The sequence below is a fragment of the Octodon degus genome, unplaced genomic scaffold (genome assembly GCF_000260255.1).
Source record: "Octodon degus isolate 3935 unplaced genomic scaffold, OctDeg1.0 scaffold00126, whole genome shotgun sequence".
Classification (NCBI taxonomy): domain Eukaryota; kingdom Metazoa; phylum Chordata; class Mammalia; order Rodentia; family Octodontidae; genus Octodon; species Octodon degus.
In genome coordinates this window covers 1597731-1623667 of record NW_004524702.1, presented here as the reverse complement: position 1 = coordinate 1623667, position 25937 = coordinate 1597731, and the positions used below count along the sequence as shown (strand labels likewise).

At 59.1% G+C, this 25937-nt stretch overlaps 1 protein-coding gene across 9 annotated transcripts in view; it reads right to left on the bottom strand.

Annotated features, from left to right (window-relative positions):
- Window positions 1–4622: 4622 nt before the first annotated feature.
- The window catches only part of Trak1 (trafficking kinesin protein 1), a 142388-nt gene continuing 121073 nt past the window's right edge, over window positions 4623–25937 (bottom strand). For 3 of the 9 annotated variants that reach the window (XM_023700805.1, XM_023700806.1, XM_023700803.1), the window contains 6 exons: window positions 23007–23083; window positions 21843–22079; window positions 20691–21007; window positions 14425–14739; window positions 7684–7786; window positions 4623–5406 (listed from right to left, as the gene is read on the bottom strand). In XM_023700805.1, coding sequence (XP_023556573.1) covers window positions 4656–5406; window positions 7684–7786; window positions 14425–14739; window positions 20691–21007; window positions 21843–22079; window positions 23007–23083 — 1800 coding nt within the window. In that variant the 3' untranslated portion in view covers window positions 4623–4655. Of the gene's footprint in view, window positions 5407–6811; window positions 6901–7113; window positions 7124–7683; window positions 7787–13686; window positions 14740–20690; window positions 21008–21842; window positions 22080–23006; window positions 23084–25937 lie in introns of those variants that run through there. The other 6 variants (XM_023700808.1, XM_023700804.1, XM_023700809.1 and 3 more) reach the window with 4 other exon arrangements.

Here is a 25937-nt window from a genome sequence, read left to right as displayed (position 1 = left end):
CCTCCTCCTCCTCCTTTTTTTTTTTTGTGGAACCAGAATTTAGGCCCTTGCGCTTGCCAGGGAAGCGCATATTCCCCCGGGCCAGCTCCCAGCCCCATCTCTTCAACTTCTGTCGCTGGGTGCAGCCTCTGGGAGCCCAACTGTGACGGGCTGAGCTTTTCTCTTTGTGGACGTCAGCATTCCCCAAGCCACGCCTGGCTGTCTGTCCGTGATTCTGTTTTCTGCACACAGATTGTCGTAAGCTCCATGTGTGTGTTCTGTAGATCTAGCTCAAATTAGCTCCCGCCAGTCCCTGGGCCATCGCATAGCTATTGGGGGATTTCTCTGTCTCCTCTCATTTCAGGCTTCTTCATGTAAAGTATAATGTGTTACCTTTTTGTCCTCAAAATTCTACCTTCAAGTTGGTCATTTCTGCTGCTCATGGATTCAACAGACTTCTTAAAATCTCTGGCTTTTCTGTTTTGTGTGCTGTTTCTTTGGTGAATGTGTCACTCCTGTTTTGAGGTATTTTGGTCAGCTCTTCCAAGCGCACGGCCTTCTCCCGTGTAACACTTCCTCTGTCCTTTGGGCTTTGCCCACGCTGACGTCGCCGTTTCCTTCTCTACCCACTGTGTGCAGTGCGGCTGCCCAGCGCTGCTCTGCTCTTCCGAGTGCTCCTTGGGGCTGTTTGGAAAACTCTGGAGGGGTTTTGTTTGCCGCAATTTTTTTGTTCCCTTTTGTGCTGAAGGTTGAGGTCAAATAGAGTGACAAGAGTTTAAGAGTCTCTTCAGTTCGGTTCTGGCTTTGTCGAGAGACCTTGTCTTCTGCTTCAACCTGCTTGTGTACCTGGGCCGCACCAGTCATTCGGCTGGCCGGTCCTCGTGCAGCTGGGCTCTCTGTGGGGCTCGGGACGCGGACATCCGAGCCTGAGGCTCCTCACCCTGGAGCTCACAGCGAGCTCATTTCCGTTAGGACACTGATGGGAGATGGAGAAGCCCTGCTCCTGCTCGTCCTGCCTGGACCCGGCAGCCCGCCTGCTCTTGCTCCTGTAGCCCCGTGAGCGGATGAGCGCTCAGCCTGGTGTCTCCAGGGAAGGTCGCCAGAGGACCTTGCCCAGGCCCCCTGCTCCAGCCCTCAGAGCTTTTGAAAAACTGGGGTCGCCATCGAACGCCACGGCGCCGCTGCGGCTCTGACACCGTTTACGCTCAGCTCCCTCCTGTTCGTTTGTCTTTTACAGCAACCTTTGCAGTTTGCTTTCCGGTTCAGATCATGAATTGCGTCCACTGTCCCCAGCTCCCCCTTTCATTGGGAGCAGTACCCCAAGCGTTCTTTCATGACACTGACATTTTCCACGGTGATAGGTACAGTGTTTTCTAGTGTCTCCCTTTGTGCATGACTCCTGTGGTTCACGTTTTGCATTCATGGCAGGAATAATACTAAAAGGACATGTGCACCTCCCGGTCTGGCACGCACCAGGAGGGACAGTATCGGCGTGTCCCACCGGGGGACGGTGTGTGTCATGATGTTCAGCGCGTGCACCTTGTCTGTCTGGCACAAGTGCCTCCACTCTTCTGAACTAGCGAGTGTCCTGCTACCTAGCAGGCTCTCACCTACAGCTTTGCACCCACTGTTGGCTGAGCTAGGGAGGCATTGCCCTACTCGCCCGTAGGAAGGCCGGGCAAGCCCTCAGAGAGCTCCTCCAACCTCCTCACGTTGCCCTCTGCGTGGAACGCCCTTCGCTCTTAGCAAATCCTGCCCACCCCGAGCCCAGCCTGGGCAACAGGCCCCAAAGCCTCCCCTTCCCTAGTGGGCAAGGCACTTCCCTTTCCCATCTTTCTTTCCAGCGAGGTGGGCGGCACCGTCTGGCCTCCTGGAGGGACAGAGGCACGCCGGGCCGCGCAGGGCTGGGCCAGACGCTCCTGCTGCAGCTGTGCTTCTCAGCGCTCACCGTGCAGAGAACCATGTGGAGGCTGCCTGTGCAGGCCACCTCCAGGAGGCAGGAGGTGTGGCAGGGCGGCCAGCAGGGCAGTGTGCCCGTGGCCCGGAGCCCCAGCCATGGGGTGCCCACTTCCTTGTGTAGTTTCGGGGTGTAACCCAGGGGGAGCGTGGAGGACCTGGTCTGCCTTGCAGAGTCAGAGGGACCCTGCCTGGGTGTGCACCTGTTTCCCTGCCCTCCCCCTTGCCACCGTGGCTGCCCCTGTGCTTGCCCCAGGCCTGTGCCTCACAACACCCGTCCCCTCATGAGCGCAGGACACGGCCCTCGCACATCAGTGTCCCAGGGGGTGCTGGCACACAGAGGACGCACAGAATGTGTCCCGTGCCAGCGCATGCATCACCCTCACTCGCAGAGTTAGAAACAGAAACGTGGGCCAGCCAGATAGCTCAGCGGACTAGAGCACCTGCTCAGGCAGAACGCAGCGGCCGAGGTTCCACCCCAGCCTGCTGTGCCAGCCCTGACCGGGAGCACGCTGAGACAGTGACTGAGACTGGGTGTGGTGGTGCACGCCTGCAATGCCAGCACTGGGAGGCCGAAAATGGGAGAATCACTAGGAGTCTGATCTACGAAGTGAGATCCTGCAGACGCGGTGCTAAAAAAAAAAAAAAAAAAAAAAGCCAGAAACATACCCAGGGTGGTGGCTCACCTGGTCACAGCCCTGCAGGTGCCAGCTCCTGCTGCAGCGCTGGCCACACTACTGTCACCACGAGGTCCTCTTAAGCAAACCATTTCCTGTTGGCGGCTCAGCTGCTCTCGGTTCTTCGGCTCCACAGAAGACAACATGAAGTATCTCCCGGGACTGTGTTACAGATGCCCGAGGTGTCCTCACTCAGCGCTGGGACCACACAGAGGATGAACTCTGACTGTGGGAAAGCAGTGGTGGTGGGGGCGCGGGGCGAGGTAAGTATTCACAGGACGTACCGTGGAACAGTACACAGCCCTGAACAGTGTCAGGCTCTGGTTGAAAAGCTGTCTGAAGGATGGACTGTGCTGGGAGGAGGGAGACAACAGCAGTGCCGCAGCAAGTGCCTTGTGCGTACCTTCCCCAAAGAGTCAAACGCCTTCAAGTTTTACATAAGACCCATCTTTGTGATGAAAAGATAAAAAGACACAAACCAGAATACCAGTGTGGTCTCCATCATTTGCACTTACTTTATTGATAATCATTAGCGAATAAAATTTTCTTGTTGCTTTTGGATGCATTTCAACACACTTTCTGCAGTGGTTGCATGATGTTGATCGTTGATTTGCTATACTAACTACTGCAACCTCTGAATTGCCATTTTTACAGTGGAGTTTCTGGCGACGACGGGCGCCTCCTCTGTGTGGAAAGTGGTCCGCTCAGGTTGTGGTCTCCACGCTCCTGTTACTCTGCCTGCTGCTTTAAGATACATTCAGAGCCGAAGAAATGGGCCGCTCATGGCAGAGTGCACCACCGCCGGCCACGTGCGGACAGGGAAGGAATAGTCTGAAATCAGGGCTAGAGCCAGCCCCGGGGGACCTCCCACAGGCCCCTTTGTGGACGGTGACCCTCATGCAGCTGAAGGACACACCTTTGCTGGAGGGGCCCAAGATGACATTTTATGGGCCTACGACTTGCCCTCCCCAAGCCAGCTGAAGCAGGTGGCCTGAGGCGCAGCAGAGGGCAGAAATAAATAACCGGCAGGCCGGACCGCAGACCCTCACGGGGCTGCTTGGGACACAATAAATAAAGGCGACAGCCAGAGGCCTGGCTCCTTGCTGGTGCAGTTCTTTCCGCAGCATCTCTCACTCTCCCCAAGGGCAGGAAGTGGCGGGCACGGGGAAGGGGAAGACAGCCTCACCTAGAAACAGGCCGGCAGAACACGAAGGGCCCTGCAGGACCGCAGGCACCCAGGCAGCACTTCCGAGCAGGATGGGTGCTGCTGGCCGGGAGGCCCTGGCCTGGCACACCGCTGTGGTTCTTGCCTTTTGCTGCCTGGCGGACGCAGCTTCCTGCCACCCACTGCCAACACCACCCAGGACTGGCCTCAACCATCCTGCTGCCACACAGGCCCCAAGAAAAAGCCTGTCTCCCTGGTGACACGTGGGCTGGATGTCCCAGAGCCACAGACAGAGCTGCTAGTTCTGTGACTTCCTTACACGTAGGAACGGAAAAGGAAATGTCATGTGGAACAGAGGGCTGTGGGATGGGCGGAGGGGACACACATTCCATCTGGGGCTGGACCTCGGCTGAGGACCATGTGACACAGGCAGACTTCAAGTTCGAGGCGTGGACAGCAAAAGCCCCAGCATGGGAGGAAGGGGCCGTCAGGGCAGAGGAGGGCCTGTGCCGAAGACAACAGCTCTCATTCATCCGGAAAGTTGTATCCGTGGTCACAACGGAGGCCAGAGCTCCTCCTACCATTGTGAGTGGACCGGGTGTCCGGGAGACCTGCCCTGTGACAGCTCGTGGAGCAACAGGAGCGAGAACACACCGTCCCCTGGCGCCTGTCCGTAGGAGAAGAGCACTGGGAGCCTCAGTGCTTCTGGAAATGAAAGAGGGAGGGTCCCCTGGCGCCCGGGGAGCACCGGCGACATCCCTGGAAGGGACAGTGCTACTTCCCGGGGGTTGCAGGACGGGCAGGGTGCACCCTGGTCTCCGTGTGCTGCACGCTGTCCCCAGGGCGGGCAGTGCCTGGCGGGGCCCACCACGACTCCCTCACCGCAAGCCGGTCTGCGCAGGGAGCTTCGCACCCATCAGCACGGCTGGGGTGAGCGTGGCCGGCGCCTTCATCTGCATGCTGGAGCCCACCATGGCGGGCAAGCTGCGGTTCCTGCGGATGCCCACGGCGCCGGCGCCGGGCGGGGCTGGGCAGCCCAGTGGCAGGCCCTCGGGGACCCCGGGTGGCACGCAGAGCAGCGGGCCTTGGTCCTCAGCCAAGGCAGGGCCGTGGGCCCGCCCTGAGCTCAGTGGCCTGGCCACACCGAAGCGCCGGACCTTGTCCACGAGGTTGAGGTTGCCCACAGACACATCAGTCTGGCTCCCACTGCTGCGCACGCCCTTCTTCTCCCGTACCTCCCGCAGGATGGAGCTGGCCGGCTTGGACGCCAGGAAGGTGTCGTACGGTGGGCTGGTGCACTTGAACTCGAAGGTGGGCGGGGAGCCAGCCGGCGTCTGCAGGGGCGAGTTGGGCGGCGTGGAGGGGATCACGGCCATCCGGGGCGCGTAGTGCAGGAGGGAGCCCCGAGCCGCGCGGTCCCAGCTCTGGGGGTCGTACACGGCGGCCGAGATGCCCCGCTCCTTCAGCAGCCACACCAGCCCCCGCGACGTGCTCATGGTGGTGGTGGAGTCACGGGCGTTGGTGAAGGACTCGGCCAGACTCAGCCTTCGCGGAGTGCACGGTGTGGCCACTGGCAAGGTCTTTAGGTGGCCAGCGCTGCCGCAGGCCGGAGTCGGGGCGGAGTTAAGGCTGGAAGGCAAAGTAGCAGCTTACTCTTCAGGGACCGCCCAGTGCCATGGCAGAGCCAGTAGCCATGTCCTGAGGGGTGTCGGGAGAGCCAGGGACGCGCAAAGGGACATTCAAGACCTCTGTCCACGTAGCCCCTCACACGGGCCACAGCCTGCACTGGCGGAAGCTGCGCGCGATTCCTGGCCCGCCTTGGGGCGAGGGGCGTGGCTCGCCCTGCAGGCCTAAGCCCAAGGGCGCGGCTGGGGAGGGGCCGCTCGGGCCCAACCAGGAAGAGGCTCCGCCCACTCCGCTCTGGGCCCGGTTGTTTCCTTGGACGCTGCAGGACTGCCCCTGCCTGCCTGCTGCCTGCTGTGCCTGGGCCCCTTCACCCAAACTCATCGGGGGCACGCAGCCCAAAGTGGAGGAGGACACCACAGTATGGGCTCCACTATGGAGCAGCCCAGGCCAAGGCCCACAGGGGCCTCACCGCGTGCCTGCCCCACCCCTGTCCTGCTCCTGAAGCCCCACAAGGCTGGGCAGCTGGGTCCAGCTGGGAGGCCACAGGATGTAGGAGAAGCCCAGCCTAGCTGCAGAACCGGGAGGCTGACTTCAGGCAGTTGCTGCTGGGCAGCTCAACCTGGCTCCCAGGCCAACTGACTAGCTGCCTGGTCCTAGGAACATGCCTGCCATGTGACCCAGGGGCTGTGGGACCCGTGTGAGAAGGACGAGGAGGACCCACCTGGGCCAGGTCCTTGGGGTGACCAGAGGGCCCTTGTAGATAGAAACCGCTAACAGCAAGAGCAGGCTGCAGGCCTGGGGGCCTCAGGGACCTCCCCATGACACAGGCCCAGCTCACACAAGTGCAGGGAGGGACACTCGGGAGACACAGGGTTAGACACCACGGCAGAATCCAAGATGGAGACAGACTTTGCAAAGAGCACAGGTGAAGTCTGCAGGTGTTGTGTGGTCCATGGAAGGCCCCAACTTCTGTCCTCCAGTCCGCCTGGTGGCCGCCCCTAAGCATAACCCGTTTTGCCCCGCTGCCTTTCCCTCCTTGTAACATAGGCCAGCAAGCTCCTCTACCTCACGATCGGGGTAGAGCCTCCCTGAGTGTGGCCTCAGCCCTGCGTCTGCCTAACACAAGCTGCCCATGGTGGGCTGGGGCAGTGGCTTTAAACGCTACTTCCACGCACTGGATGGGAAGCCAGTTCCCGGGGCAGAAGGACCACTAAAAACAGTGACCTCGGTTAGGCCATGGTTAGTGCTGGCGCCTGGCTGGCCACGGTTTTAGACAGGTTAGGGTGGCGGCGGCCAGGTCAAATCAGCCAGCGCCACACAGAGACACGCTGAAGCCAGGCCCGTTAGTGGCGGCCACACGTGCACACAGATCCTCGCAGGGGCCGGGTAGGCGGTCCTGCACGCTCACCCCCTGCCCTGCCCACGGGCTCGGCTCTGCCCTACACCGCCTCTCGCCCACGCGGGCACAGGACGGCGCCGTTGTCCTCCTCCCACGACCTGTGGAGAAGTGTTCACAGTGAGGCGCCCAGGTACTAGCCTCCAATCCCCTCACACATCTCCCTCCAGGACCCGGGAGGAGGCTCGACTGCACCACAGGAGAAATGGCCATGGTAGGGGCATAGGATCCCCTTTACTGGAAGGGCAGGAAGGGGCCAAGGTTGTGGGTGCTACCCAGCCTCTGGGCACAGGGCTGTGCCTGAGATCCTCATGCCTGGGGCTGCTCCCTGGGCTGCACACAACGGCTGGACTGCAGTGGACTGCAGTGGCCCAGGACAGTGGCTGCAGGCACAAGAACTTCCTGGAGCCCAGCCTCTCCTGGCAGGGAATACAGCTAGCTCTGGAGTGCCCAGGGGCCTCTGGAGGGCGGCCTCCACTCCAGCCCCTAGCCAGGCCAAGGAGGAAGGCTGGCACTCTGTTGGAGCAGGGGTTGTATCAACATGGTCCCAGCTCCGAAGAGGGTGCTGGATAGGGACGACACACTTATGCTGCTCCTTCTTAAGCGGGTCAAAGCTGGCTTCTGTTCATTTGTTACTGTGACTGAATCTAATTTTGAAGCTCAGGCTGGCCTTGATCTTATGTTGCCCAGGCTGGCCTGGACCTCGTAGCCATCCTCCTGCCTCAGCTTCCCAAGTGCTGGGATCACAGGCACGCACCACCATGCTTGGCTCTGGAGCTGGCTTCACAGGAGCCTCTTGTGTGGTTATCCTCAACGTGGGGCCTGGCAGGAGAGGGGTGTACCATCCTCACCCATAGCTGTCCACTGGAGGCCAAGTCCCTTACCTTGGTGTGACCCGAGTGAGCTCGTCGGAGGGGTGCAGGATGCGGCAGGTGGTGAAGGTGAAGGTGGAGTTGGTCTGGGACATGCACTTCCCGGGGTGGTTCGCTGCATTGGGGAATAAAACACAGTCCTTGCACCTGGGTATGCATGGTGTACGTGGAACCAGGGGCCCAGAGCAGATGCAAGGTGCGGGGTGGCCCGTGGGCTGGGGCTGGAGGACCGGCACGCAGGCATGTGGCACGAGGCCCCCGCCTGCAGGACGGTGTGCCCAGCCTCCACCCACCCACACAGGATCCCTTGCCAGGCCCGGGGCCAGCAGTGGATGTAGTTCCAGATAGATGCCCCTGGGGATGAATCTGATTTTCATCCTCCAAGCTGTGTCTTTTCATAGGCAAACAGGTGCCAACTTGTCTGGGACAGACAGAGCTGCCTGGGGCCTGGCAGCAGGTGGGTTCTCGGAGCGGGCTCCACTGCTGTCCCACGACTGCCTGCCAGGTGGGATGCAGCAACCTCGGCTGCTCAGCAACAGCAGAGCAAGGGCTCCAGAGGCCAGCGGCCCGGGGCCAGGCCCAGCACAGACCCTCCCAAGCCCCGCCCTCCCACCCGGTGCTGTCTCCAGGAAGCCTGGCCTCTGTGGAGCTGTGGCTCGGGTGGCTGAGGGCTCTGAGGCAAAGGGAAGGAGGGTGTGCACACTGCTGGAGAGAAGGCAGGTGGGAGCAGCTCTACATCTATAGGAGACATCATGATTGCTGGGGTCACCATTGTTCATAACCAAGCGTCAGGAAAAAGAAAAGGGGAAAAATGAAAAGACACTGCACCAAGAGCATGCGGCGAGGTGCAAGCACCCCCCAGCCACCCGCCACTCAGCCCCCAGAGACCTCCAGGGAACAGACTGGGAATCAGAGCCCAGGCACCTCCATGAAGCTGTGCACTGGAACCTTCCAGCTACTATGGGTCATTTTCTCTTGGATTGGGACAAAAACAAAAAAGGCAAACAAAATGGAACAGATGGGTGCTGCAGAACCACAGATCCACGCAGATGATTTTAAAAAACCAAAACAAAACACCAAAACCAAAAAGCTGGAGACACACAACTAGAAGGTAGGAAGGACAATGCCGGGCACAGGATGGTCAGGTGACTGGGCAAAGCGAAGCATTGACACCGCAGTAGGTGAAACTCCCCGTGTGCCACCGGCTCCCTGGCTGGCAGCCGGCACTATGACCCCAGAGCCAACGCTCAGCCACAGGGAGCTCCAGGCAAGGCAGGAGGGGGAGAAAAAAAAAAGAATCAGCCTTTTCAGTCTGTTTCTGCAGCAGTAAATGTGACTGAGGAACTCAGGGAATGAGAGATGCTCAAGGGGAACACAACTGGAAGAGGCGACAACCAAACAATCACGATTCTCTGCAACCAAGAAAGCCCAGGGCCAAAGCCACCAAAGACCCGCACGAAGTGGCCCAAGGACAGGGCACGGAAGGAGGGCTATTTGGGAGGAACAGAGAAGGCAGGAGACAAATAATCAAGACAAAACAGTTGAAAGGGGGAGAACATTAAAAAATCAAAGAAGGCTGGATTTGAAATCAGAAAAGCACCCCAATTTTGGCACGCGGCCAGAATATCAGATTCACAGGTCCTGCATGTGCACCTCCTCCTCTACCCCACTAAGTCTCAGATCTTCCATTGCAATAGTCATGTAAGAAAGTTCTAGAGACAGCGGTGCATCCTCAGGATCAGAGCCCATCTCACGCCAGTGTGCTAGGGATGCAAAAAGGCTGCTAAAAATTCAGAGGCCACCAGTGCACAGAAGCAATCGACAGTTTTAGGAGACCAAGAGGATCAATCAGAGCCCCAACGTCAGAGATTCAGCCCTGCCCACAAAATACCACTGGGACAGCAGGTTGCTCTGGAGCTCCTGTCACCGGGGACTGCAGGGCTGCTGTACCTCCCCTCCTTGGGACACAACACAGAGAGGTAAGTTGCCTGGGGCAGGGCCTCCGGAGCCTGTCCTGGAATCTTCTGGGTAGGAAGTCATGATGCATGTTCACCAGGGGTGTGCCCAGGACCACAGCACACCTGGGAGCCCTGCCTGGCTACCCTGCATGGGCTCACTGGGAGGTGGCACTGTGCCCATCTCACGCTGCTCTTGGGGGTGCCAAGGACAGGGTCCTGGGTCTAGTGTTCCCACTCACCACCGAAGGCCTTATTCTCTGACCTGGCTGCGCCAGGGCAATAGCAGACGGTACTGACTGCAGCAGGAGGCGGAGGCCGTGGATGTGCTGAGGAACGGACCACCTGTCGCCCTGGGATCAGTCCCAGCCTTTGCTGTACTGAGTTCTGGCTCTGGGGCCAACTCAGACGAGCTCTCAGCTGTGCCTGGCTGTGGGTCGTGAGCTCCCCGCGGCTCCCTGTAGTGCTCTCTTCTGAACATTCCGTGCGCACACGTTCTGGAGTAGCCGCAGCTGGACACTGGCCGGGGAGACGCCTTTGCTCTGGCTGCACTGCCAGACGCAGTAGGCCACGCGGCAGGCGGCACTCCTGGAGCCATGACGCTTGGCACTGATGGGAAAACCAGGCAGCTAGCACCTTGCTGTGGCAGCAGCGGCAGGTGCCCGGCACGCCCTGCCAGTCAGGGTGGAGGACTCCATGAAGCTGGAGGAAAGTCGATTCGCGCCCCGGCTGCCCGCACGGCACCCCGGCCCCTGGTGCTGCTCCTTTTCTCCACCCTCTGGAAGGGGAAACGTGGGAGGACAGAGCTTTTGTCCTGAGGGAGCACAGTCAGGAGCACGATCCACACCAAGCCCCTGCAAGCCATGTAGCAGAGTCTCCTCGTGCCGGCCGGAGGCCACCACCCTGCGCACAGCCCCTTGAGACTCACAGAAATGACTTCCAAAAATGGTTAAAAATTCCTTCAAGCGCATGGCCAACTCTCAGAGGACAGGACCTTTGCCTGCAGCGCACAGAGGGCCTCCTTGCTTTCCTTGCTCTTCCTGGGCTTGTGTGAAATGAAGGAAATGATGTGACTGCTTTGTTTTCTTTTAACTCATGGCGTAGTGTGAAGCTGCTGGCAGAGACTGGACTTGCTTGGCCTTTCTACACACTAACACACATGCGCACACACACGTGCACAGGCACATGCACACACGCACAGGCACATGCACACACAACCAACTGCCCTTTTCCTCACTGCCAGGATACCAACAGCAACACCCAGGACCTGTTCTTCTCTATTCAAGCAAAACCAAAAGCACTGGTGACAAATGCCCTTGCCAGGCCAGCTTATTAGCATGCCAGGGATAGGGACTCGGCCCTAGGAGTGCCAGCATGCATTTGTACAGGGCCCAGCTGCTCCTGGTTTCCGTGCTTTCCTGGTGACAGTGCAGGTGGTCAGCTCTCTGCCTGTCAAGACCAAACATGAACTTCCTTTCCATGAGCCCCAGACAGGTAAAAGCAGCACGTCAGAGCCCTTCCCAAGAGACTGAACTACAGGACACAGAAAACAGCTTGGAAGACTGTCCTTCACTCTGTGACGTAACGGTGCCTACCAGCTTTCGCGAGGAAAGTTCTAGTTCACATGTGAGCAGAGCCACGCGCACCCTGGACACGGGTGGGGGGCGAGGGTCAGGCATCGAGCCTGGAGTTTCAGAGGAAGCCAGACAGCTCAGTGTCTTCCTTTTGTAATGGAAGTTGCCATAAACCAACAAAGGACAAGACCAGATGTCAAGCTTGCGCCAGAGCACACGGGCCTGGCGACACCTTCCTCAGCTCAAGTATCTCTTGGACACGGCCCCGTCTGCTCGTGGCTGAGGGGGACCCAGACCCGAGCTCAGACACCAGCCAGCAGCACTTGGATGGGCTGCATCTCGATTTTTGGACCACATCACAAGACCTTTTTCTGGTTTCTGTATAATTTCTTTTAGGCTTCTAAAAATTAAGTGTCCTCTTCACCCTGCACCAAGCTCTCTACTGTCTGTTTGGTCTGAAGAATATGACCCAAGCGGTGAGTGAGTTCCCACATCACGTAGCAGGCGCTCGCCGCAGGCCGCTGCTACCCTGTCACGGTGAGATGCGGAAGTCCGCGCTCCTCGATGCCACATGGCAGGGCTGTGTCTGTCCACATGCCGATGCTCTGGGGCTGATGCCCCGAGTGGGGCTGATGTCCCGAGTGGGGCTGGCCTGGCTAGGCCACAGGGCTGCTCCAGGGAGCACCGAGCCCACGTAGCATGCTCCTGCAGTTGAGTGCAGCACCCCGAGTGATCTCCTGTGGCTTTTTGAGGTGAAGATGCCACAGAGAAGTGGCCTGGTAAACAGTTTGGTCCTGGAGGCGGCTTTAGAGGACAGGGTCCTCTTGGTCCTCATGAGCCCACTTCTGTGCTGCATGTCCTTGGAGTAAGAGTGCAGGGCTCGCTGGCCCTCCTGACCCAGAGGGGAGCCAGCCTTGGTGACCGTGAGCAGCCAGCCTGCTGACTGCTGCACCCCTCTGGGGACAGTGATCTCATCAGCGCAGCAACGGCAGAGGCCTTGAGTCCACACTGCAGCCGCCTCGCGCCGGCCCGCAGTGTTGCACAGGCCCACTCCTTGGACGGGATTCCACGCCTTTCCCACGCTCCCCAGCGGCTCCCAACGGAGTGTGGGTCTAGGCGCCCAATCGGGACACAACAGAGCAGCCCGTTCCTTGCGGCTCTGCCTCTGCTGGCCCAGGAGCCGGAGGTGCAGGGCACTTTTCAGGCCTGATTTGACCACAGGTGACTTTTCCCTCCCCACTGACCAGGGTCTCAGTGTCCCCGGTGGATGTCTCTGCAAGGTGTGACGCCTGTCTGCTGGGTCTCAACATGATGACCTGTTCGTGCAGGGCTTCCTCCTGCGCTCTGCTGGCTCCTGGTCTCCCCATAATGGACTGTCCTCTGAGCAGCCAGCCCTAGCTTTCCTGCAGGCCTATGCCGTAATCCTGCGTGGCACGGGGAAGTGACCCTGCAGCACAGACTGAGCCCAGGACTGCCTCTGTGACAAGTGCTCTCTACGTGAGTCAAAACATAAAACATGGCACTGAAATGAAGTCAAACTATAATGTAAAAACTGCTTTAAACAATCCATTTTAATTGTCTAAATTTTTTACAATACAATAACATGAAATCATCTTTTTTTAAAACAATGAGTTTTGTAAAAAACCATCAAATGATGCCTCAAGTAATACATAAAATAAGCTGATAGGTTTTTTCAGTGCTCAAAGTGCTTTCCTCATGAGACAGCAGGCTACAGACAAAAGTAAACGGTTTGAATTTCCTCCCAGTTTTAAAAAAGAAAAGGTGATTCACTGTCTCACTTCCCAGGTTTCTCCCTTGGAAGTCCTCCCAGCGGCTCCTGGAGTGTGGGCCTCGGCCCAGAGCCAGGAGCTGCGAGCCAGGGCTGAGTGCCAGGCGGGGACACCCTGCCCTGCGAGGCTGGCTGCCCGGGCCCTCGGGGCTGGGTGACTTGCTGAGCATAGCAGCCCTCCCGCCCTCGCCTCCGGACGGCTCAACCACGTCACCCACGTGGGCTCTCGAGGCCTGTGTGGAGCAGGCTGGTCTGAAGCCCTCCCATCGGCAGTGCGGCCTTTCCCTCACCTCCTCTGACACCTATGAGACCCCTTCTCGGCACACACCAGCGCATACCTGAGCCTTTGTGGTCTGCACAGGGAGTGTGTGTGTGTGTGTGTGTGTGTGTGTGTGTGTGTGTGTGTGAGCGTGCATGCACACTGCCCCTCAGATCCACAGCTGGGATGCATTTGCTGTAGGTTTCTGTGCAGGAGGGACAGAAGAGGTCCTCTGGGGCCACCAGCTTCATTCCTAGCATAGCTCCCCCAGGGGTCTCGGGGCACCTTTTCCACCTGCGTGGTTGCCGCTACCCTTGGGCCCTCAGCGCTGTCCCGCCTCGCCTTCCTGGGCCCTGAACCTTCACAGAGGAGAGTTAGGAGTCACAGCGATGAAAGGCCCGATGACAGAAATATTGTGGGGTGTCACCACTGGGTTACTCATCTTTCCTGGGTCTGTCCCACAAGACCTCACTGAGGGGCCAACTGCTGGGGAGACAGTGGCCACCAAGGGAGTGACTCTGCTGGTTCCTTTCACATCTTGATGCCTGGGTGGGGTGGCCCAGTAAGGAACACATCTCTATCCTCCTGGAAGAGCTCTGTGATGATCCCTGCCCAGGTATGCGCTTCCTAAAAATCCACCCCCAGTGCATGAATAAATTAGAGAGAAAACAGCATCCGTGTCCTCAGCACAGGCCAAGTCTACAGGCATCTGAACCCTGAGCTCTCGGTGGGCTTGTTTCCCTGAAGGCAGCTTCCAGGCAATCTCCCACTTCCAATGGACAGACAACCCGGCACCTAGCACTGTCCCTTCCCTAGGCCTAGTGGGGCTCCGCCAGCAACGACAGCACCCCGCAGACACAGCAACCCCAGGGCAGCAGGCAGCACCGACGTGCTGGGGCCCGCACCTGCTCCTTTTTAGCAGCCTCTCCTGCTCCACTCTCAGAGCCCTGCTGGCCAGGCCACCTTAGGCAGGGCCACACCCATGTCCTTGGTGGGGGCATCAGCCTCCAGGGTACACACGGCACTGCACAACGGGACACGTTCACTGTCACCCACACAGACGAGCAGAAGCCACACACAGAGCGCCACTACGGAGCGTGCCGGGGACAGAGGTGAGAACGGCCCAGAGCTGTGGGGCTGGGGCCGGGTTTGCGGGACGGATTGCAGTGGCCTCACCAGACCCCTCCTCCTCCGCGGGCTCGGGCGGCTCCTGCATCTCCTCGGGGGAGCTCCTGCTGCTTGGGACAGTCACGCGTGCCCGGGACCTCTCACCTGAGGTCTCTGGGTGCTGCACCGGCGTGGAGGTAGCTAGGCCCGGGAGGGGAATGTGGTCACCTGTGTCATCCTCCTCCAGGTCGTTAAGGCAGTACACTTCGTCCAGGTCGACGTCCAATGTTCGGAAGCCCTTGGTGACCACCCCAGGCCGGGGGTCCAGGATGCCCCCAAGGTGAGGCTGGGCCAGCTGCTGCCAGTGGTGCAGGGTGGCAGAACCTGCCAGGAAGCACAGGGAGAGGAGCAGTTAGCGTGGAGGCTGAGGCTGGCTGGCCACACCCTCGCCGGCCCTGGCCTCTTCCTGGCTGCACCTGCTTAACCGCCCCACTCAGGAAGCAACAGCTCCATGTCTGGGTACAATGAGCACCACAAGGTGTGCTGAGGGTGCTGGGTACGAGGCATTCTAAGCAACCCCAGGATTCTACACATCCTCAATTTACAGAGAGCAGAGGAAGAGATGGCCGGACAAGCGCAAGGAGGGCACTGCAGATGCCAGAGCACGGACAGGCATGTGGGAGGCAGTGGTGCTGGCCCCACCCGGGACCTTGCCAGGGACAGCAGAGCCCAGGAGGGGGTGGGTGTGACTATCATCACCTTCCCTTCGGAAGGCAGCAGCCCAGCAGCCCAGGCGCTGCCTGTTGGGTGCAATCGAAGAACACACAAAGCCATGTAGAGCAAGCAGCCAATCTCCCGGAATACCAGACCCCAGGACTCAGGTGACTCGGGGCTGTAATAAGACCAGAGTGTGTCCCAAGGACACTGAACCATGCTGGGAGCTGTTCCAGGGCCATGCGCACTGTGGAACCAGGTTCAGAGTGCACCTGCCTCTAGGACACTGAGGCACCTCCAGCTTCTGCTGGCCATAGAATCCAGCAGGCCCTGTTCCCTGGGATACGCAGCCACACCTTGTGTGACACTGGCAATGCACAGGGGCTGGGAGTCAGTGCACACAAAACCACACACAACCCTCTGCTTCTGCATGCCTGGGCCTGCAGTCACCCAAGGCTATTGGCAGGGTTGGGGAGAAGTCCTGTGGCCACCAGGCTGTCCTGGGGAGAAGGGAGGGGACTGAGGACATAGTGAGGACAGAAGCTTGTGGGCTCCCAACCCGGCAGCACGATCACTCTCCAGCAGACAACTTCAGCCGGGCTCTGGGAAGACTTACAGGCGTGCTTCCAGGCCACTTAGAAGGAAAAGCACGACGCACTGAGGGTCTGTGTTTGCTGAGCCCCCCTCCGAGGCGTGCCTGGCCCTCAGTGCACAGAAACACAACACCTGGCTACCTCACCCAGATCTACTGAGCAGACACAAGCCCGAAAAGGGCGTGGCGCTGGAAGTGGATCTTGTACCTGGAAGGACAGCTGGCCCAGTGGCTCTTGCCCAGGGGCAAATGCTCCACCTGGGACAACTGGCAAGGCTGTCACAGCTGGGGCAGAGGAAGACACTGAAGCTGCCAGGTGGGCAGAGCCCAGAGAAGGTGCTCAGCAGCCTGCAAGGCTCAGCCAGCCCCACCTCAGAGATGGAGAGCGTTCTGCAGTCACGGCTGGGAAGCCACCAAGGCCAAGGCCTTCCTGCCTGGGAGCTGTGGCTCCTGGTTATGCGGGGACAGTGCCACCAGGGCTCCTGCAGCCCAGGGGCTGCGGCTCCCCTGCTGGTGCCAAGACCCCAGTGTAGAGCCTGCAGCGCGCTGCATCCCTTGTCCACGGCATGCAGCGTCCTCCTCAGAACACCCTGAGTAAGTGCCACCCTGTGCTGCACAGCAGGCCCCTGGGGACAAGCCGCTTCTCAAAGCCGTTAATGGTGGGGAAGGAGCCAGGCTTTGGGAGGCTAGCTCACACAGGAGTCCTACCCTATGCCCTCCTAATGCACAGGACAAGAACAGGGCAGGACATCTGTGTCCCAGCCAAAGACGTGTGAAACAGTCTTGTACCCTGTGGCACAAAGAACATCAAAACTTTCAAGTAGGTGTCTAGGTCCATCAGGGAGCCCACAAGGGCCTGCGGGAGTCGCCGCCATAACAGTGCGTCAGCGTAGCCCCAGGGAGGAGGCTCTGAGGACCCGCGGCCGTGCCCCTGGCACTAGCGCTGGAGTCCTGGAGGCTACCATGCACACATCAGCCCTACTCTGGAGGGTGGAAAGGAATCAGGGCTTAGACAGGCTGGTGAGGAACCACAACAGGGAAAGCTGTGAAGCCATCTATGCCACGGGCTGCCCCTGTGTCAGCCTCTGCAGTAAGGTTTGACGATATTGTGTTCTCTGGAACCTCACAGCAAGAAAACCCTGTGGGGGGCTGGAGAGATGGCTCAGTGGTCTAAAGCACCTACTTAGAGCAAGCTAAGCTAAGCAAAAGGACAGCGACCACGGTTCAGTCCCCAGCACCACATGCCAGCCAGCCCGCCCCCTGGTGGGCTGAGCTGGCCACACACACACACACACACACACACACACACACACACACACACAATTAAAAAAAAAAAGAAAGAAAACCCTGTGGGCCTGCGCGAGGACTGTGGGGAGCAACCAGCTCAGCGCTCACACCATGACACCTCTGCCTTGGAAATGGTGGGGACCTGGCTTTCTCTCTAGAGCCCTGTGTTCATGGTCACCGGGCTCTCACACTAACCCTGCTATCTCCAATACCCAGGAGGGGACACTGGGCACAGGGAGGTGATCTGAGGTCACGAGGCCGTGTCTGCCTCTGAACCACAGCTCTGCCTTGCAGCAAATGTGAGCTGCAGGGACCAAAACTCGTCCTCTGGACAGCTCCCTCACCCCGTGGGGTGTCTGCCACACCTATAACCCCAGCGCTCCGGGAGCTGAAGCAGGAAGACCAGGCTTCAACCCAGACTGGGAAAGTTAGGGTTTTAATGATCTGCTCCATTTGACCAGACCGGTTCACCCCTCCTTAGGCAACTCCTACTCTGAGAGGTCCCCATATTGATGGCAAAGCAGATTAGCCCAGGGCACTGCAGCCCAGAAGTCTGGACTCCAGCGATCCTCCCACCTCAGCCTCCCTCGTAGCTAGGACTACAGGCACTGACAGAATGCCTGGCTAGCGTCCTAATGAGACACTGTCTCAAATCAGAAGAGGGCTGGGGACGCAGCACAGCATGAAGGCCCCGGGTTCAATCTGCAGGGCCATGGAAGAGAAAAAGAAGTGCTGTGGTGACAGGCACCTTACACCCGACTCCTGACTTGACTATGCGGGCTCAGGGGCTCACAGACTCTCAGCTCCGGGTCCCGGGCCCAGCTGGGCCCAGCTTCCTGTAGACACCCCTCCTGCCAGCTGCTGCTGCCTCCTGTCCCCTTCCCAGCTCTTCCTGGCCTCCTGGACCTTCCAGCCATGCTTCCAGAAACCTACATTTTGCCTGCCGCCCAGGACAAGCACCGCCACCCGCCAGGGCCACCTGCTCCTCCCCACGTGCATGCCTGGAAGCAGGCTGGGGACAGGCTGGGATAGGAAGGACAGACAGTTCTGCGGACGGTTTAGGGCAGGGACAGTGCAGCCTGCACCACCATTTCCGCCCTCCCTCACCCTGCTGGCTCCCCCACCGCTCCCTGGTCCAGCTGAGTGTTCACACTACCAAGAAGAAAGCCAATTCCACTCGCCCAGACGAGCAACAGGGCTCCAGCCTAGAGGCAGCCTGCAGGGTAACGTGCCGGAGCTGGGTGCTTTCTCCAGCTACACAGGAATGAACGTTTTCATCCAGAAATCTTCCATGGGCTATAACTAGGCAGAAAGGAGGCGCAAAGTATAGGAAAACAAACAGCCTCGCCTCAGTTTCCAGCCCCTGGTGTCTCTACAGCACGAAGGCGCCGTCTGCTCTGTCGGCCCCACAGCTGCACAGGCAGCGGGGAGGTGGCGCGCAAGCACCCTGGTGACACCGTGAGCAGGTGGCAGGGTGGCTACACGGGGAACTGTGGATGGAGAGGAAGGCCACCGACAGCCGCGTGCTGCGACCCCAGCGCCCTTCTCCAGGCCCTCACCGAGCCGCCTTTACTTGGCCGCGGGACATACAAGAGTTGTGGGAGCGTCTCGTCAGGCCAAGGGCAGAGGACAATAGAAGGCCGTGGCCCAGTGTGTCAACAGTCCAGGTTTCAACACTGGGAACCAGCAGGCGGGACCTGAGCGGCCCACCCAGGCAGATTCTGATGCATCTAAGTTTCACAAAGCACCCACAGGGCGCTGGGCACATTCGGAGCTCACCGCGTTGTGTCGCACCACAGTCCTGTGTACACTGGGAGCCAGCTCACAGGAGAGGAACAGCCCCTTTCTGGGGTAACACGCCACAGCGGGGACAGCGGCCACAGCCAGGTACTGACACTCCTGCATCATGCAGAAACAAAGCAACTGACATGGAAGGAAGCAACACTGGCTGGGTTTTAAACAGCTAAGAAGCCAGAGAACCACAAAACAGGGCCAGAAGGGTCCACATCACGAGGGAGTGTCAGGTAGGAGCCACAGCGCCAAGACACAGCTTTCTAATGGTAGTGATTTCACCAGCGATCCCGTCAGTGGAGGGAGGCCACTCCATGCTTCTACTGCTCGGCACGGAAACACTTATAGTACAAAGCACGAGGAAATAAAGGCAGTTGGTGAAAACAAAGTTTGAGAACATCATCTGCAATGCGCTTGGAAAGTAAGTCCAGAGCCATGTATTCACAGACGAACTCATGAAGCACAGTAAAGTACAGAGAGCAGACAGGATGGAGATGAGGAAGTCCGGCGACTGCTGAGAGGCAGGAGAGGACGAAAAGAAGGCGGGAAGTGATCAGAAATGGGAGATTTTATTGAAAGAAAAACAGACATCATCACAGATCAGAAAACAATTGCCAAACTCACAACTACATAATCAAAAGAGTGAGCCATGCCTCTTCTGAGATCTAAGAAGGATCTAAATTACATAATTAAAAATAATCATGAAGACAGAAAAACAGCCCATCTTCTTCCTTCCTCTGGAGAATACAGGTCTCCACCAAGCACCTCACCTGACAGCCCACGCTCTAGATGGGGGGGTCGCTCGGATGCAGGCCGGGGGCTCCTCTCCTGCGCACCCAGCACTGCGTGTACGATGTATGTTACTCTCACGGGGTGCAGATAGTGCACCTGTGGTGTTCAGGGCTAGGATGGGCACGTGACAGGGTAGCATCAGGGCATCCTGGCGGTGAGACTCAACCAGGGGCATGCTGACCCCTCACAGGGACCACTGTCTGGCTTTGCATCAGCAGCAGCGCGCAGGATCCTAAACTCCCCGAGCTTCCAAACACAGGCAGAAAAGGAAAACTCAGCTGGCCAGATAGCTCAATAGACTAAAGCGCCTGCTTAGGCAGAGCGCAGTGACTGGGGTTCGATCTCTGGCTTGCTGTCCCGGCCCGCCCCTGAGGTGCACTGAGGTGGTGATTGAGCCTCGGCGTGGTGGCACGCGCCTGTAATCCCAGCGCTTGGGAGGGTAAAAACAGGAGAATCACTATGAGTCTGATCTACATAGTGAGACCCTGTAGACCCTGTCCTAAATACAGAAAAAAAATAAATAAAAACACAGCAAGTGTAGGTGAAACATTTCATAATAAAGCCCAAAGCAAAAACAGAAAGCAACAAGAGAAAAGGGTGCATTTTCCAGGAGTCGGGCCATCCAGGGAGGCCAATCCTGGAAGGTGAGCTGCCCTGGGCAGGCGCTAGGCTCTGAGGCTCTATCCTGACCCCAAACCTCAGCACTATCAGGAGCCTGGCTCAGAGCATTCCTGTTTCCAGATCAAACCAGAATGGGGCACCCACGAATCACTTTCAGCGGCTTCTGCAAGGCCCAAACTCAAGGTTCTCCCTCGCACAACCTCCCAACCCCAAGGTTTCTGAGGAGCCAGAACATTCACACCTAAGCCTCTCAGAGCCTCACAGGACTGACTAATCGTGGACGCTCCCAGCAGCGCCTCTGCCTCTCCAGAGCAGGTTCTAAGGCAGGAAAGCGGTGGAACAGCCCTGTGTGTCTCCCAGCTCTGGCCCCTGGGCTGGCACTGTGCCGCCTAGCGGAACTCAAACCAGCAGCGTGGGTGGCTATCACGGAAGAAGAAAGAATAGGCAAGGCTCAGGTGGCCTGCCTTCTGCAGGTGGATCAGGGACCACAGCGAGTCCCCAAGCAGGGCAGAGAGGGGCCGAGGGCCCTTGCGGTCACCTTCCAGGGGCTTTACGATCTGCAGCTTCTCTGGCAGGTAGGAGCGACTGCTGAAAGACATGCCCGAGAAGCCGGTGAGCTCCGAGAGACGCGAGTGGGTGCCCAGAGACAGGATGCTCTCGGTGGGAGTGAGGGAGCCGCTTCGCAGCTCGCCCTTCTCCGCCAGCTCCCGCAGCTTCCTCTCCTGCTCCTCCTCGAAGAACCTCCTCTCCGACAGGTAGTTCTCGCGGCGCAGGGATAGCCGCCTCAGCGCTGTTTCCAGGTCATGGGTGCCCGGAGTACCCGGCGTGCCTGGCTTCTTCATGTGCTCATCTGGCCTGGAGGAGAGATGGGGTGAACGCTGGGCACAGGGGTACAGGCCCACCAGACCAGGGCCGTGGGAGGCCCACACGGGAGGGCCGAAAGGTCCATTCCAGCCTGGGCCTCTTAGCAAGGCCTTAGCACGAACCAGAAAACAGAAGGGCTGGAAAGTAGCTCACAGCAAGGGGCTGGGCTCCATCCTCAGGCCAAAAGAGTGGCGCAGTAAGTGCTGCTGGAAGAGCCGCCCCCATGAGGCTAAGCTGCCTTCTTGGCCGGGCACTGGGCTGAGAAGAGCACTGAACACTGAGCGAGCCTCGGCCTGCGTGCCCTAACCCTAACCCTAACCTGCACCCCGAGGAGGAAGCTTTCTCGAGACAGGGACTCTGTTCCAGAGCAGCTTTTCCTCCCTTTTGAATTAAGGGCTCTGTGATCTAAACTCTGACCACAGAGATGCCTGTCTGCCTGACCCAACTGGCTCCTCATGGTCAGAGGAGAGGCTGCACCAGAGATACGGCATGGTCAAGTTCTGCCGGCGTTGGAGGCCACCCTCCACTCCCAATGACGGACGCCTCTGGGCTCCCTGGGCCTGCTTGAAGCGCTCCAGGTGCTGCCAGAGTTCTCCTGGCCTCCCCAGCACGCAGGCCACAGCACATGCACAAGCAAGTGTCTGCTCCACAGCCAACAGCAGGGGCCACAGGAAGCAGGCTCCGGCCTCGAGGACAAGCATGAGCCAGACGGCTGCAACAGAAGTGCTCCGGTGCAGCCTGCAAGCATTCAGGAGATCTGGCCACTGCACCCTGTGCAACCCACTCCACTCCCGAAGAGCAGGGTGAAGACGCGGCACTCACGCACCCCAGGTCGACCGCCTCGGTCTCCAGGATGAGGCTGTTGGTCTTGTTGTCCAGGACGATGTTGCCCACATCACTGCCATAGAAGCTGGACCGGGGGGTGCTGACACAGCTGGACAGCAGGGAGTTCATGGCCGAGGACTGGTTGGAGCCGGGGATGTTCATGGGCGAGGGGGTCAGCGACCTCTGCTTGACCACCTGGTTGATGTTCCTCACAGTCTCAAAGACGCGCTTCTGGTGCCTGCGGGCCAAACAAAGGCAGGAAGGACCTGGGTCAGGCCCTTCAGAAAGGGCACTCTGGGGAGCCAGCAGGTGTCTGCCCCATTCCCCGGGGAGCCTGTCGGGGCAACAGACGAGGGCACCTCCTTTGCAGTGTGAAGTGAGGCGGCTTGCAGCCCTTGGGGCCTAGAACGCCGATGCACACCATGCCCTGGGTGACGCCTGCCAGACCAGAACCTGACCCACAGACACACAGCTTATCGCTGCTGTCTCCCCAGAAGCTCTGCTTATGCTGTGTATCCAGGGAGCATCAGCTCTGGGCCGTGCCCCCTGCTGAGCGTACATCGGCTCGATATGCGCTGTAGAACATATGCACCATCATTCCTAGAGAAGCAGCCAGGCGTCAAGTCAGCCTCCGGCCTCTACGCTCACAGCTAACACCAACTCTGGCTGCTTATAGAAGCTGCTACACAGCCAAACACAGCGTCAGCTGGTTCCCTTCTTGGGAGGAAGGCTTCCTGCCTGCAGCCACAAGGACCCACATCCTCTGGAGGGACACAGCAGGCCCCACTGATGCCCTGCCTGCGGAGCTGGGCACCGACAAAAGGCTCCTTCTGGACGCTGGGCGGGCAGAACCCCGCCAGGCCCCTTCTGCAGCCTCCTTTCCTAGATACGAATGCTGCATAGGACAGTGCTTGGCACTGCAAGGACCCAGAGCATGCAGTTGTGTCAAGACAGCTCATGCTGGAGGGGCAGGAGACACGTCCTTCCCTGCTGACTCCCTGGAGGCACCTTAGCCCTGACGAGAGTCCCTGTGTCCCCCTCATCCCCTCAGCATGCACGGCTGGACAGTCCTCGCTCTGGTGTCAGGCCACACATGGCGAGGGCTCAAGCATCCCGGCTCACAAGCGGGCCTGGGAGGCTGAGAGCTACCGAACGGTGCACGTACGCAACGTCTGGCGACTCGGGCTCTTCCAGCTGCAGCTCCTTGCGCATGGTGCCCTCGATCTCCGCTGCCAGGGAGTCCTGGGAAGAGTAAGGCACAGCTTGTGAGCAGCATTTGTGACTATCTCCACGAGTGACTACAGCAGCCAGCTTTGATGCTCCATGGACGGAACCCTGGGCTGGGCCATTGCCAGGGTTCTGTCCATGGAGCTTCTGGACCACAGCCCGCTGGGCTCTGCGTAAAGCCCTCACCATGGCTGGCAGCTTCCCTGGTCAGCCCCAGCTCTACCCGGGGACCCCAAGGAGGGATGGTGACCTCAAGGAGGAAGGGAGCAAGTTCAGAGCAGAGAGATGGTGTGTCCAGATGCCTTGAGCTTGCCAAGCGTCAGATGTGACAACAGCACACGCAGCCCACACCACGCTGCTGGACCGCAGTCGATGGGGTGCCCACAGCCCTGGCTCAGTGGGACTCTGATGCACAGGCTACCCCACAGAGTACCTGAGTGCAGGCACTGCCACCCCCAGGCCCTGCTTCCATCTACCCCAGGCTCTCCCAGAGGCCAGCCTGGCCCACCTGCCTGGTGCAGACAGCATCCCCAGGCGGGAGCCTGCGCTTCCTCCCTAGCACACGCCTAACACCTAAGCCCTTGCTAGTGTGCTGAGCAACGTGCTCACTTCCTCTCCCACAAAGCTGGGAGCTTGGTGGGCTGGTGAGGCAGGGCCAGGCCCTGAACTGGGGCCCTGCGACACAGGCTGCCTGATGGGGGACCCTCCAGCACCACTCGCCACCTCTCCCCACAAGGACCAGGCGCCTCAGGAAGGAGCAGGACACCCCGGGACCACTGAGGGAAGGGGAAAGCCAAGGCTGAGGCCCCAGCGGAACCTCGATGACGACAGATTGTCCTCGCTCTGCACTGGCTAACACAGGCACCACCAGCCATGGAGCCACCAACCCCACGGGACGTGGCCTGTGGGACTGAGCACTGGATGCTGATGGCACTCGGTTCTCACTGATTTAAGTGGGTGCAGCTTCTGTGGCCAGTGCTTCCTAGAGGGGGTAGCACAGGGCCTCCCAAGCATCACCTCTGGGCAGTGCCTTATGGAGCAGGGACCAGGCGAGGGAATGTGGAGGAGCTGGCAGAGGCGGGAGGAAGAAAGCCTGTGGGCCGCTTCCGATCCCCAAACCCACTGCATTCCTTAACTGTCCAGCACGGACTGCGGAGACCAAGGCCCGTGGTAAAGGGCTTCCTCGGTGGGAAGCCAGCGTGTTTTCCCTAATGCTGCCCTGGATCTCCACCTGTAGATCCAACTAGAAACCCTGCCACCAGGCAGAAGACAGGAGCACCGCAAGCACACTGCTCCACACTGTCTTGCTCTGCAGTCAGATCGACAGAGAGAGCCAGGCCCTGAGTCCAGAAACCCAGGCACGGTGCAACCCCAAGGCTGCGCTAAGTGCCCTGGACGCGTGAGGCACCTTACAAGCCCGCATACAACAGTGTGTGCCAACAGCACACAGAGGGTGGGCGACGCCTTCGTGCAGCTGGCACGACAGCGGAGTCCCTCGGGAGAGACGACTGTGTGCTTTCAGTTCAGCTTTTCTCATGCCTGGGGGGAGGGGGGTCAGGACGGCTTTGTCCTGGAGGGCAGAGGAGGCAGTGAGTGATCCTCGACATCTCAGGAGCTGGCTGTCCAGAAGAGAAGACACAGCCGAGACACAGCAGGGCAGCCTGCACAGCCACATCGGCACAGGCCCCAGCAGTGCGTGGCCAGCTGCTCTGTGGACTAGGTCACGCTGGCCTTGACAAGCTGACCAGGTGGCACTCTTGGTTTCCATGAGACGTCAGGCACGGTTTGCACCACCATGCCCAGTCTCCTTTACCCTCTCAGCGCGCCTCGGGGGCGGGCCGGCACACCACAGGCGAGCTTTCTAAGGAGGGAGAGAGTTGCAGTGAGTGGCTGCGGCAGTGTGGAGGATTCAGAGACAACCTGGAGAAGACACCGAGTTCAGTCCCAAGAGGCAGAGGGGCTGTTTCTCCCAGAGAGCACCAAGCCGGCCGGGAGACCCCAGGAGCTAGAGCAGCCCACTCCGAGCGCTGCCTGGCTTGCTGCAGAATCTCCATGGAGGAAAAGGCGGGGAGCAGCAGTTTGGGCAGGGCTGTCAGGGCTGGGCGGTTGGTCCTAGGGACACAGCAGCCTCACCAGCCTAACTTCCTGCTGCGTGACCACTGGCTCGTGGGGCCTGGGCGCCTCTGCCCCCAGCGTCCCCTGTCCCTGCTCATGGAGCCTCTGTGCTGTGGTCCTGCAGCGCAAGTGTTCACTCCTGGACAGGTGCCCCATACAGAAGTTCTAGACTGACTGATGTTTGAAGGGAGGAAAAAGATCATAATTTAGGAAGAAAGTGCCTCATGACAGGGCGTGGGCATGGAGACAGTCTGCTGGATACCAAGGGAGGCCAAAGGAAAGAGTTCCAGGACGAAGCCCACATCAGCACCGCAGTTCACACAGCCACCACCCCTACCTCATCTGGAGCACCTCCCAGATGTTCTTGTCACAGAGACAACTTGAGGTTTCACTAAGCCATTGGTACAAAGCCTGAATATAAAGAAATCTTGGTAGGTTGTTCTTTAAGCCATGCATCCACCATCCATCTATCCATCCATCTACCCACACATCACACAGCTGTCACCCATCCATCCATCCATCCATCCATCCATCCATCTACACCCATCTACCATCCATCCATTATCTACTACCCATTATCCATGCATCCATCACCCACCCATCTGTCCATCATCCATCCATCCATCCATCCATCCATCCATCCATTCTCCACCTACCCGTTATCCACCCATCACCTATCCATCCATCATCCATCTACCCATCCATCCATCCATCCATCCATCCATCCATCCACCATCCATCCACTATCCACCCA